The 14,413-nt window shown below is 44.9% G+C and overlaps 1 protein-coding gene across 1 annotated transcript in view; it reads left to right on the top strand.

Moving 5' to 3' along the window:
• The window catches only part of LOC137322210 (dynein axonemal heavy chain 8-like), a 1,468,904-nt gene that overhangs the window by 1,292,826 nt on the left and 161,665 nt on the right, over positions 1–14,413 (top strand). Inside the window, exon 73 of the mRNA XM_067985326.1 lies at positions 8,588–8,715. Coding sequence (XP_067841427.1) covers positions 8,588–8,715 — 128 coding nt within the window. The remainder of the gene's footprint in view (positions 1–8,587; positions 8,716–14,413) is intronic.

The raw sequence follows: 14,413 nt of genomic DNA, 5'->3' as shown, positions 1-14,413 counted from the left end.
CCCATTAATTTACTGAGTACCAATTCCTTAGTAATTTTAATTGTATTTAGCTCCTCCCCCGCTAGAGCCCCCTGTTTGTCCAGTGTTGGGATATTCTTAGTGTCCTCTACCGTAAAGACTGAAACAAAATATTTGTTCAGCATTTTTGCCATCTCCATGTTTCCCACCATTAATTTCCCGGTCTCATCCTCTTAGGGACCTATGTTTGACTTGGCCACCCTTTTTCTTTTTATATAACTATAGAAACTCTTGCTGTCTGTTTTTATATTTTTTGCTCATTTATTTTCATAATCTATCTTCCCTTTCTTAATCAATCCTTTCGTTACTTTTTGCTGTCTTTTGAAGACTTCCCAATCTTCTATCCTCCCACTAAGTTTGGCTACCTTATATGTCCTTGTTTTTAGTCGGATACGATCCTTAATTTCTTTACTTAGCCATGGATGGCTGTCATTTCTTTTACACCCTTTTTTCCTCAGTGGAATATATATTTTTTGAAAGTTGTAAAATAACTCCTTGAATGAACACCACTGTTCATGTACCGTCTTACCCTTTAATCTATTTTCCCAGTCCACTTTAATCAAATTCCGCTCTCATACCATCATAGTCTCCTTTATTCAAGCTCAGTACGCTTGTTTGAGAACCAACCTTCTCACCCTCTAATTGGATATGGAATGTAACCATGTTATGGTCACTCATTCCAAGGGGATCCTTAACTAGGACATTATTAATTAATCCTGGCTCATTACACAGGACCAGGTACAAGGTTACTTGTCCCCTTGTAGGATCAGTTACATACTGCTCAAGAAATCCATCCCTAATACACTCAATAAACTCTTCCTCAAGGCTACCCTGCCCAATTTGATTTGTCCAGTTAATATGATAGTTAAAATCCCCCATAATTATAGCTGTTCCCTTATTACATGCCCCGACTATTTCCTGATTAATACTTCTTCCAGCACAGTTGCAACTATTAGGAGGCCTCTTTACTACGCCCACAAGTGTTTTTTTCCCCTTATTATTCCTTATCTCTACCCAAACTGTTTCATTATCCTGATCCTTTGTCCCAATATCTTTTCTCTGTATTACAGTGATTCCTTCCTTTATTAACATAGCCACCCCACCTCCCCTTCCTTCATGCCTGTCCTTCCTGATTGTTAAATACCCTGGCATATTTAATTCCCAGTCGTTGTCACCCTGCAGCCATGTTTCTGTTACGGCCACAAGATCATACCCATACGTAGTTATTTGTGCCGTTAACTCGACCATTTTGTTACGAATGCTACGTGCACTCAGATAAAGAACTTTCAAATATGTTTTGTGACACTTAGTTCCTGCTTTTTCCTTTTTTAACACTTCACCTTTTACTCCATAACTTCTGTCCCTTCGTGACACGCTTTCCTCTGTCTCCCTGCTCAGGTTCCCAACCCCTGCCACAGCTTTGATGCTGGGTTAATCGCCTTGCGCCTTCTAGTTTTTATTTTATCTGTCGTGCTGAAAGTGCACTTTCTTTCCGCTGCTCTATGCTTTTCCCTTTCACTTGTTCTTGAACAACTGTTTGTGCTATTTGTATTGTAGATTTCCCCTGGGTCTTCCCCTCTCTTGCTGCTCTCAACTTTATTCCCTTCTGACTCCCAGCTCAGGTTCCCATCCCCCTGCCACTCTAGTTTAAACCTTCCCCAACAGCACTAGCAAACACGCCCGCGAGGACATTTGTCCCGGTCCTACTCGGGTGTAACCCGTCATGCTTGTACAAGTCCCACCTTCCCCAGAACCGGTCCCAATGTCCCAGGAATCTAAATCCCTCCCTCCTGCACCATCCCTGCAGCCACTCATTCATCCTGTCTATTCTCCTGTTCCTATACTCACTAGCACGTGGCACCGGTAGTCATCCTGAGATCTCTACCTTTGAAGTCCTGCTTTTTAATTTATCTCCTAACTCCTTAAATTCACCTTGCAGGACCCCATCCCTTTTTTTAACCTATGTCGTTGGTACCAATATGGACCACAACTACTGGCTGTTCACCCACCCCCTCCAGAATGCCCTGCAGCCGCTCCGTGACATTCTTGACCCTAGCACCAGGGAGGCAACATACCATCCTGGAGTCATGTTTGCAGCCGCAGAAACGCCTATCTGTTCCCCTGACAATCGAATCCCTTATCACTATAGCCCTGCCACTCTTCTTCCTCCCCTCCTGTGCAGCAGAGCCACCCGTGGTGCCCCGAACCTGGCTCTTGCTGCTTTCCCCTGATAAGCCATCTCCCCCAACAGTATCTAAAGCAGAATATCTGTTTGAGAGGGAGATGGCCCCAGGGGACTCCTGCTCAACCTGCCTCGTCCTTTTACTCTGCCTGGCAGTCACCCATTTCCTTTCTGCCTGCGTAATCTTTACCTGCGGTGTGACCACCTCACTGAACGTGCTATCCACGATAGTCTCAGCATCGCGGATGCTCCACAGTGAATCCACCCGCAGCTCCAGCTCCGAAATGCGGTTAGCCAGTAGCTGCAGCTGGACACACTTCCTGCACACATGGTCGCCAGGGACACTGGTAGTGTCCATGACTTCCCACATAGTGCAGGAGGAGCATATCACGGTGCGAGCTCTGCTGCCATGACTTGCCTTAGACTCTCAGACTTTCCTCCCGCTCGAGGTCTCCCCTTTTATACTGTGCTCACCTCTCAGACTCTCCTGCCTCACCTGTGACGTCGCACAGTAGTTGTCTCTTGTTGCAGGTCTGCTGCTGCTTTTATTCCCCAATCTCAGTCTTCTACTCTCAGGTCCACTGCTGCTCTGGGGGAAAAGTTAGGAAAAGCAAGGCAAAGCAGCACCTCCTTCACCCCAACTCCCACACGTACTAAACTCACACTGTGTTGACCTCACACCATGCTGTCCACACTAACAGGCCCCTGTATTTCTACAGTTTGTGACTCCGATGAGTCAGGCCTGCCCCACCTTCAAGTACCAGTTTAATCTCGCTAACCAATTAACTTGCTGCAGCAGCTCTCTCTGCTGCAGCCTGACAGAAGCTTAAAAATTTAAACTTTAAAATTGAACTTCAACAGTTGAAAGCAATTGAACTTAAACAGTTGAAGCAATATGCACTAGCTTTAAAGAGATTAACCCTTAAACTCCCACACATACCAAACTCTCAGCAGCTCACACTGTGTTGTCCTCACACCGTGCTGTCCGCTCCTGGTTCCATACCGCTGATGCAGTATCCAAGTTCCAGTTTGAGTCGAGGTCCGTTGATGAGGGATGAAGAGCAGCGCTCAGCTTCTGGCGGCGTTCCATTGAATCGAGCCGAGCCCCACTCGGGAGACTCGCTGTAGATTGATGACGAAGAGAAGAGAGAAGAGCGCAGAGCCGATACTGATCGATGTATTGACTCAGGTGATCTGTCTGGACCCACCACCTCCCCGGGAGTGACTCATAACCTTTGAAATCCTTGTGAAAAATGCTATTTCGTTTTCCAACTCCCAGGTCTTGCACCTGGAGAGACAATGGGTGCTGATTACTGGGTGTCTGTCGTTTCCTGAATTGATGGCCCCCATTAGCAGGTAATGGGTTTCGATCTCAAACTGATCTTGCTTAACTGGCTTCTCTCCTGGAAGACAATGGCCCGGCCATCTCCTGCCTTCCACCAGTTTCAGATGGGACTGACTGTCTCTGAGTTACCTCTCGGGGTATTGTTTCCAGTAATCATGTTAAATAGTGATGACATCAATGGGCCTGGGTTCCCTTCCACCCAGCCTGTCAGTGTGAAATGTCCGTTTGCATATGAATGCACCTTTGTCAGGTTAGCCTGGCTCGAAACTCCTGCCAGTCAATCTTATTCCCTAAGCCACTCCCACAAGCTTGCCAAACAATACAGCTCTTTCTTGGGGGTATGGATTTAAAATATGATTCATAAAAATGGCCAGAACGCTGGTGCTACATGTCTGGTGTGCAGATTGGAGGACGTGGGATTTAGTAGTGCGCAACCTTTATTCAATGCTTTACCATAACTCATCAGCATGTAAACGTGGGATGGGATCTGCATCTGTGTTTTACGCGTGCGATGTCTGATCTCTGTTCAGACTCCATGCAGACAGTAGACTGTTATTTTCAGCAAATAACAGGTACCAACTACCTTTAAGAGCTTTCTAAGAAACATCCTCCCTTTAAGAGATTGAGCTCACCCTGGTGGTGGAAAGTGCAAATTGCATTGGTTCCCAGTGCAAGGCCTGGAATGGAATGCTGATTGCAGGTAAGTGCTCCCTTGGGTCCAAACTTGCGTCCTGCCTGCACAGGGTCCGTCAGGCGTGGGGTGGTAGCGCATCGTGCTAACACCGCCCAAAACGGACCCTTATCGAATTTTTCCTCCTTTGTGTCCTCCTCAAGGCTTACTTTCCCACCTCGCTTTGTATCATCAGCAAAGTTGGACACATTACACTCGGTCCCTCATCTAAGTCATTAATATAGATTGTATATAGCTGAGGCCCATGCACTGATCCTTGCGGCACCCTACTAGTTATAGCCTGCCAACCTGAAAATGACCCATTTATCCCTACTCTCTCTTTTCTGTCCATTAATCATGTTTAAATAAGCTGATAGGAGTTTTTTGATGAGGTAATAGAGTGGGTAGATGAGGGCAATGCAGTTGATGTGGTGTATATGGACTTTCAAAAGGTGTTTGATAAAGTGCCGCATGGTAGGCTTGTCATCAAGATGGCGGCCCATGGAATAAAGGGGGCAGTAGCAACATGGATACAGAATTGGCTAAGTGACAGGAAACAGAGTAGTGGTGAACGGTTGTTTTTCGGACTGGAGGAAAGTATGCAGTGGTGTTCCCCGGGGGTGGTTGCTGGGAACACTGCTTTTCTTGATATACATTGATGACTTGGACTTGGTTGTACAGGCATAATTTCAAAATTTGCGGAAGACACAAAGCCTGGAAGTGTGGTGAACAGTGAGGAGGATAGTGATAGACTTCAGGATGACATAGACAGGCTGGTGGAATGGGCAGACACGTGGCAGATGAAATTTAACGTGGAGAAGTGCAAAGTGATACATTTTGGTGGGAAGAACGAGGAGAGGCAATGTAAACTAAAGGGTACAATTCTAAAGGGGGTGCAGGAACAGAGACCTGGGGGTATATGTGCACAAATCGCTGAAGGTGGCAGGGCAGGTTGAGAAAGCACTTAAAAAAAAAGGATATGTGATTCTGGGTTTTACAAACAGAGGCATAGAGTACAAAAGCAAGGAAGTTATGATGAACCTTTTATAAAACACTGGTTCAGCCACAACTGGAGTATTGTGTCCAATTCTTTTATTTATGCTAAAACTGTCAAAGTCTGATTTACATGTCATATTTCAGCATCACAAAACCTGTCAAGGTCAGGCTTGACTGTGGTGCCCCCAAGATTGAATAGCCTGCCAATACTCAGAGTTCAGGTTCACACATGATGAATGGCCGTTTGTATGAAGTACTTTATTCCTTCTACCTGTGGAATTGCATCCCAGCAAATGTCAGTGCTTTCAGGAGAAGGGGGGAAATGAACCAGAAAAAATATTGCAGATAGAGAAGTTTTTTTAAAAAAGAAAAGCATTGTAGTAAAAAAAGGAAAGGGATCATAAGCTAAAGAATATCATTAGAAAATAGAAAGGGAAAAATCAGAAGAAATGTTTTCACACAGAGGGTTATTCAAACATTTATCACAAGTGGCCCGTTCGGCAGAGGTTGTAGGGAAGATTTTATGAATTTGCCTCCCCGAATGGAGCTTTATGTACCAGGAGCACATATCAACAATTCAGGTGCAGAAGACTTCCTCTTCATTAGTTTTAATGAACTTTCCAGCGCCAATGTCTTTCGCTTTGACAATCTAAGAGTTCTATATATAAACGCACGGAGTATAAGGATTAAATTAAATGAACTACAGGTTCAAATTCAAATTGGAGGGTATGACATGTTAGCATTACAGAGACATGGCTGCAGGATGGTCAGGATCAGGAACTAAATATACCGGGTTATAAGGTCTACAGGAGAGATAGGGAAAATGGAAGAGGGGGAGGAGTAGCCTTAATGATTAGAGATGAAATCACTTCAATGATAATGGAGGATATAACGAGAGGTAAGCAGCCAACAGAGACCTTATGGGTTGCATTGAGAAAAAGGAAATGATCTAAGACTATAGTGGGAGTTGTGTATAGGACCCCTGGCAGCAGCTCTGAAGTGCTAGATTGTATAAATGCAGAGATTAGACAAGCGTGTAACAAAGGCATAGTGGTCTTAATGGGGGACTTTAACCTTCACATAGATTGGGAAAAGCAGACTAGCAACTGTCAGAAAGGTAGTGAATTTCTTGAGTGTGTCCGGGATAGTTTTCTGCAGCAGTATGTCCAAGAGGCAACAAGGGGGCAAGCCATACTAGATTTAGTAATGAGTAATGAACCAGATTAAGTTAACAGCTTAACTGTGTGTGAACATCTATCCAATAGCAATCATAACATGATCGAGTTCAATGTAGTGTTTGAAATGGAAAAAAGTGAATCAGCTGCTAAGATTCTAGACTTGGGTAAGGCCAACTTTAATGGGATGAGACAGAGACTGCCCACAGTAAACTGGGCAAATGTGTTAATGGGTAAAACGACTGATGATCAGTGGGAAATGTTCAAAGAAACATTTAACAGATACAAAAACAGTTTATACCCCTGAGGGGCAAGAACTCTACTTGCCAAAAAAAACAGCCATGGATAACTAAAGAGGTAAGGGACAGTATAAGACATAAGGAAAGCGCATACAAAAAGGCAAAAAATGGCACACATCCTGGCGAATGGGAAAGATACAAAGATCAACAAAGGTTCACAAAACAGATAGTAAGAGCTACAAAAAGAGAGTATGAAAAGAAACTTGCAAGGGATATCAAAACCAATACGAAGAACTTTTATAGTTATATTAGGAAAAAGAGGGTGGTCAGGAGCAATGTTGGCCCCTTAAAAACTGAAAGTGGGGATATTGTCATTGACAATGGAGAAATGGCGGACATGTTGAACAATTACTTTGCGTCAGTATTTACAGTCGAAAAAGAGGACAGCATGCCGGAAATCCCACGAGAACTAATATTGAATCGGGGACAGGGACTCAATAAAATTAACATAAGTAAAACAACAGTAATGAAGAAAATAATAGCACTAAAGAGTGACAAATCCTCAGGACCAGATGGTTTCCATCCCAGGGTTTTAAAGGAAGTAGGTGAGCACATTGCGGATGCCCAAACTATAATCTTTCAAAGTTCTCTAGATTCAGGAACTGTCCCCCTAGATTGGAAAATTGCACGTCACTCCACTTTTTAAGAAAGGAGAGAGAGGGAAACCAGGGAATTATAGACCAGTTAGCCTAATATCTGTTGTGGGAAAAATGCTGGAATCTATAATTAAGGATATGATGATTGAACACTTCGAAAATTTTCAGTTATTCAGAGAGAGCCAGCATGGGTTTGTGAAAGGTAGGTCATGCCTGACAAACCTGATTGAATTTTTTGAAGAGGTGACTAAAGTAGTGGTCAGGGGAATGTCAATGGATGTTATTTATATGGACTTCCAGAGCATTTGTTTAAGTCTCACATAAGAGACTGTTAGCTAAGATAGAAGCCCATGGAATCGAGGGAAAAGTACGGACTTGGTTAGGAAGTTGGCTGAGTGAAAGGCGACAGAGAGTAGGGATAATGGGTAGGTACTCACATTGGCAGGATGTGACTAGTGGAGTCCCGCAGGGATCTGTCTTGGGGCCTCAATTATTCACAATATTTATTAACGACTTAGATGAAGACATAGAAAGTCTCATATCTAAGTTTGCCAATGACACAAAGATTGGTGGCATTGTAAGCAGTGTAGATGAAAACATAAAATTACAAAGGGATATTGATAGATTAGGTGAATGGGCAAAACTGTGGCAAATGGAATTAATTGTAGGCAAATGTGAGGTCATCCACTTTGGATCAAAAAAGGATCGAACAGGGTACTTTCTAAATGGTAAAAAGTTAAAAACAGTGGATGTCCAAAAGGACTTAGGGGTTCAGGTACATCGATCACTGAAGTGTCATGAACAGGTGCAGAAAATAATCAATAAGGCTAATGGAATGCTGGCCTTTATATCTAGAGGACGAGAGTACAAGTGACCAAAAGCTTGGTCAGAGGTAGGTTTTAAGGAGTGACTTAAATGAGGAGAGAGAGGCAGAGAGATTTTGGGAGGGAATTCAAAAGCTTAGGGCCGAGGCAGATGAAGGCACATTCACCAATGGTGGAGCGAAGAAAATCGGGATGTGCAAGAGGCCAGAACTGGAGGAGCGCAGAGATCTCGGAGGATTGTAAGGCTGGAGGAGGTTATAGAGATGGGGAGGAGTTTAATATATAAAGACTAACAAAACAGAAGAAAACCTTTTGCAGTATTCCTAAAATTGTAAGAGGTTGAATTTCTGTGAGGATTCTCGATCATCTGTTTTGGTGGACGATTGGGGAACCCCCACAGAAATTCAACCCGTAAATGTGTAACTGGCATCCAGAGAGCTGAGGAACCGTCACTGAATTGAAGCTGCTTTTAATTTTTTTAGGACCTATTGGAAGATGCAGACACATGTAGAAGAAAGATGGAAGCTGCATCAGCACTGATAGACGGTCTGAGTGGGGAGAAAATCAGATGGACAGACCAGTGCAAGGAGTTTAAAGCACAAATGATCAGGCAAGGGCTGGGCATTGGTTGTCAGAATCCTGGAAGATTCCAGAACCCTGGAACGGGTTGAAATCGCGGTAGAGTACTTATTGTTACATTCCTGATCTGCTCTCTGCCCGTGTCATTTTAACAGTGCACTTTTAGGTGGGGCTTGCAGGCAGACTGGGCCTCATGAATAACACCATTTTAACTAAAAGTCCCAGCAGTCCCACCTTGTGCTGGAGTTACATAAGAACATAAGAACATAAGAAATAGGAGCAGGAGTTGGCCAATCGGCCCCTCGAGCCTGCTCCGCCATTCAATAAGATCATGGCTGATCTGATCCTAACCTCAAATCTAAATTCCTGCCCGCTCCCCGTAACCCCTAATTCCCTTTACTTCTAGGAAACTGTCTATTTCTGTTTTAAATTTATTTAATGATGGAGCTTCCACAGCTTCCTGGGGCAGCAAATTCCACAGACCTACTACCCTCTGAGTGAAGAAGTTTCTCCTCATCTCAGTTTTGAAAGAGCAGCCCCTTATTCTAAGATTATGCCCCCTCGTTCTAGTTTCACCCATCCTTGGGAACATCCTTACCGCATCCACCCGATCAAGCCCCTTCACAATCTTATATGTTTCAATAAGATCGCCTCTCATTCTTCTGAACTCCAATGAGTAGAGTCCCAATCTACTCAACCTGTCCTCATATGTCCAGCCCCTCATCCCCGGGATTAACCGAGTGAACCTTCTTTGTACTGCCTCGAGAGCAAGTATGTTTTTTCTTAAGTATGGAGACCAAAACTGTATGCAGTATTCCAGGTGCGGTCTCACCAATACCTTATATAACTGCAGCAATACCTCCTTGTTTTTATATTCTATCCCCCTAGCAATAAAAGCCAACATTCCGTTGGCCTTCTTGATCACCTGCTGCACCTGCAAACTAACTTTTTGATTTTCTTGCACTAGGACCCCCAGATCCCCTTGTGCTGCAGTACTTTCCAGTTTCTCGCCATTAAGATAATAACTTGCTCTCCGATTTTTCCTGCCAAAGTGCATAACCTCACATTTTCCAATATTGTATTGCATCTGCCAAATCTCCGCCCACTCACCCAGCCTGTCTATATCCCCTTGTAGGTTTTTTATGTCCTCATCACTCTCTACTTTCCCTCCCATCTTTGTATCATCTGCAAACTTTGATATGTTACACTCGGTCCCCTCCTCCAAATCGTTAATATAGATTGTAAAGAGTTGGGGACCCTGCACCGACCCCTGCGGAACACCACTGGCTACAGGTTGCCAGTCCGAGAATGTACCATTTATCCCAACTCTCTGCTTCCTGTTAGATAACCAATCCTCCACCCATGCCAGAATATTACCCCCAATCCAGTGATTCTTTATCTTGAGCAATAATCTTTTATGTGGCACCTTGTCGAATGCCTTCTGGAAGTCCAAATACACTACGTCCACTGGTTCCCCTTTATCCACCCTGTACGTTATATCCTCAAAGAACTCAAGCAAATTTGTCAGACATGACTTCCCCTTCGTAAAGCCATGCTGACTTTGTCCTATTAAATTATGTTTATCCAAATGTTCCGCTACTGTCTCCTTAATAATAGACTCCAAAATTTTACCCACCACAGATGTTAGGCTAACTGGTCTATAATTTCCAGCCTTCTGCCTACTACCCTTTTTAAATAAGGGTGTTACATTGGCAGTTTTCCAATCTGCCGGGACCTTTGCCGAGTCCAGAGAATTTTGGAAAATTATTACCAAAGCATCCACAATCCCGACTGCCACTTCCCACAAGACCCTAGGATGTCAGCCATCAGGTCCAGGGGATTTATCCGCCTTCAGTCCCATTAATTTACTGAGTACCAATTCCTTAGTGATTTTAATCGTATTTAGCTCCTCCCCCACTAGAGCCCCCTGTTTGTCCAGTGTTGGGATATTCTTAGCGTCCTCTACCGTAAAGACTGAAACAAAATATTTGTTCAGCATTTTTGCCATCTCCATGTTTCCCACCATTAATTTCCCGGTCTCATCCTCTTAAGGACCTACGTTTGCCTTAGCCACCCTTTTTCTTTTTATATAACTGTAGAAACTCTTGATATCTGTTTTTATATTTTTTGATAATTTATTTTCATAATCTATCTTCCCTTTCTTAATCAATCCTTTCGTTACTTTTTGCTGTCTTTTGAAGACTTCCCAATCTTCTATCCTCCCACTAAGTTCGGCTACCTTATATGTCCTTGTTTTTAGTCGGATACGATCCTTAATTTCTTTACTTAGCCACGGATGGCTGTCATTTCTTTTACACCCTTTTTTCCTCAGTGGAATATTTATTTTTTCAAAGTAGTAAAATAACTCCTTAAATGAACACCACTGTTCATGTATCGTCTTACCCTTTAAACTATTTTCCCAGTCCACTTCAATCAATTCCGTTCTCATACCATCATAGTCTCCTTTATTCAAGCTCAGTACGCTTGTTTGAGAACCAACCTTCTCACCCTCTAATTGGATATGGAATGTCACCATGTTATGGTCACTCATTCCAAAGGGATCCTTAACTAGGACATTATTAATTAATCCTGGCTCATTACACAGGACCAGGTACAAGGTTGCTTGCCCCCTTGTAGGTTCAGTTACATACTGCTCAAGAAATCCATCCCGAATACACTCAATAAACTCTTCCTCAAGGCTACCCTGCCCAATTTGATTTGTCCAGTTAATATGATAGTTAAAATCCCCCATAATTATAGATGTTCCCTTATTACATGCCCCGACTATTTCCTGATTAATACTTCTTCCAGCAGAGTTGCAACTATTAGGAGGCCTATATGCTACGCCCACGAGTGTTTTTTTCCCCTTATTATTCCTTATCTCTACCCAAACTGTTTCATTATCCTGATCCTTTGTCCCAATATCTTTTCTCTGTATTACAGTGATTCCTTCCCTTATTAGCATAGCCACCCCACCTCCCCTTCCTTCCTGCCTGTCCTTCCTGATTGTTAAATACCCTGGCATATTTAATTCCCAGTCGTTGTCACCCTGCAGCCATGTTTCTGTAATAGCCACAAGATCATACCCATCCGTCGTTATTTGTGCCATTAGCTCGTCCATTTTGTTACGAATGCTACATGCATTCAGATAAAGAACTTTCAAATATGTTTTGTGACACTTAGTTCCTGCTTTTTCCTTTTTTAACACTTTACCTTTTACTCCATACCTTCTGTCCCTTCCTGATACGCTTTCCTCTGTCTCCCTGCTCAGGTTCCCAACCCCCTGCCACAGCTTTGATGCTGGGTTAATCACCTTACGCCTTCTCGTTTTCATTTTATCTGTCGTGCCTAAAGTATCTAAAATGCCTAAAGTACACTTTCTTTCCGCTGCTCTATGCTTTTCCCTTTCACTTGTTCTTGAACAACTGTTTGTAATATTTGTATTGTAGATTTCCCCTGGGTCTTCCCCTCTCTTGCTGCTCTCAACTTTATTCCCTTCTGACTCCCAGCTCAGGTTCCCATCCCCCTGCCATTCTAGTTTAAACCTTCCCCAACAGCACTAGCAAACACGCCCGCGAGGACATTTGTCCCGGTCCTACTCGGGTGTAACCCGTCATGCTTGTACAGGTCCCACCTTCCCCAGAACCGGTCCCAATGTCCCAGGAATCTAAATCCCTCCCTCCTGCACCATCCCTGTAGCCACTCATTCATCCTGTCTATTCTCCTGTTCCTATACTCACTAGCACGTGGCACCGGTAGTCATCCTGAGATCTCTACCTTTGAAGTCCTGCTTTTTAATTTATCTCCTAACTCCTTAATTTCACCTTGCAGGACCTCATCCCTTTCTAAACCTATGTCGTTGGTACCAATATGGACCACGACTACTGGCTGTTCACCCTCCCCCTCCAGAATGCCCTGCAGCCGCTCCGTGACATCCTTGACCCTAGCACCAGGGAGGCAACATACCATCCTGGAGTCACGTTTGCGGCCGCAGAAACGCCTATCAGTTTCCCTTACAATTGAATCCCCTATCACTATAGCCCTGCCACTCTTCTTCCTCCCTTCCTGTACAGCAGAGCCACCCGTGGTGCCCCGAACCTGGCTCTTGCTGCTTTCCCCTGATAAGCCATCTCCCCCAACAGTATCCAAAGCAGAATATCTGTTTATGAGGGAGATGGCCCCAGGGGACTCCTGCTCTACCTGCTAGTTGCTCGTAAACCTAGTGGCAAACGGATCCAGGTCCAGAAAATTAAGTAATTTTAAAAATTTTTCTTGTTTCCTTGAGGAGCAGGAGTGCTCCTCCGGGCTTCACAAGAAACCATGGGCCTCGCCTGTCCTGGGCTTCCCTCCCCTTCCCTGACTGCAATGCTCTCCTGCCCTCCCCCAACCACTTAGCTGACTGCCAAAGATTGTTCCTTCAAGTCCCCAATGGTGGTCTCCTGCCACCCAAAATCCACTCTCACCCGCAGGCCAACTAGTGCTTTCTGCCGGGTTTGGGCAGGAGACTAATGGTACCCACGCTGATGAGGCCCGGAAGTTCAAACCTCGCGTTGCGGAGGGTAGGAAGGTTTCCCATTTACTTCAGCTCCCACTCGCCGCCTCCTGTCAAGAATTCAAATCTGAGCTGATATTTTTTTTTTTATTCGTTCACGGGATGTGGGCGTCGCTGGCAAGGCCGGCATTTATTGCCCATCCCTAATTGCCCTTGAGAAGGTGGTGGTGAGCCGCCTTCTTGAACCGCTGCAGTCCGTGTGGTGACGGTTCTCCCACAGTGCTGTTAGGAAGGGAGTTCCAGGATTTTGACCCAGCGACAATGAAGGAACGGCGATATATTTCCAAGTCGGGATGGTGTGTGACTTGGAGGGGAACGTGCAGGTGGTGTTGTTCCCATGCGCCTGCTGCCCTTGTCCTTCTAGGTGGTCGAGGTCGCGGGTTTGGGAGGTGCTGTCGAAGAAGCCTTGGCGAGTTGCTGCAGTGCATCCTGTGGATGGTGCACACTGCAGCCACAGTGCGCCGGTGGTGAAGGGAGTGAATGTTTAGGGTGGTGGATGGGGTGCCAATCAAGCGGGCTGCTTTATCTTGGATGGTGTCGAGCTTCTTGAGTGTTGTTGGAGCTGCACTCATCCAGGCAAGTGGAGAGTATTCCATCACACTCCTGACTTGTGCCTTGTAGATGGTGGAAAGGCTTTGGGGAGTCAGGAGGTGAGTCACTCGCCGCAGAATACCCAGCCTCTGACCTGCTCTCGTAGCCACAGTATTTATATGGCTGGTCCAGTTAAGTTTCTGGTCAATGGTGACCCCCAGGATGTTGATGGTGGGGGATTCGGCGATGGTAATGCAGTTGAATGTCAAGGGGAGGTGGTTAGACTCTCTCTTGTTGGAGATGGTCATTGCCTGGCACTTATCTGGCGCGAATGTTACTTGCCACTTATGAGCCCAAGCCTGGATGTTGTCCAGGTCTTGCTGCATGCGGGCTCGGACTGCTTCATTATCTGAGGGGTTGCGAATGGAACTGAACACTGTGCAGTCATCAGCGAACATCCCCATTTCTGACCTTATGATGGAGGGAAGGTCATTGATGAAGCAGCTGAAGATGGTTGGGCCAAGGACACTGCCCTGAGGAACTCCTGCAGCAATGCCCTGAGGCTGAGATGCTTGGCCTCCAACAACCACTACCATCTTCCTTTGTGCTAGGTATGACTCCAGCCACTGGAGAGTTTTCCCCCTGA

The sequence above is a fragment of the Heptranchias perlo genome, chromosome 5 (assembly GCF_035084215.1).
Source record: "Heptranchias perlo isolate sHepPer1 chromosome 5, sHepPer1.hap1, whole genome shotgun sequence".
Classification (NCBI taxonomy): Eukaryota; Metazoa; Chordata; class Chondrichthyes; order Hexanchiformes; family Hexanchidae; genus Heptranchias; species Heptranchias perlo.
Note: the sequence above shows the minus strand (reverse complement) of the source record. Positions and strands in the feature narration are given on the sequence as shown.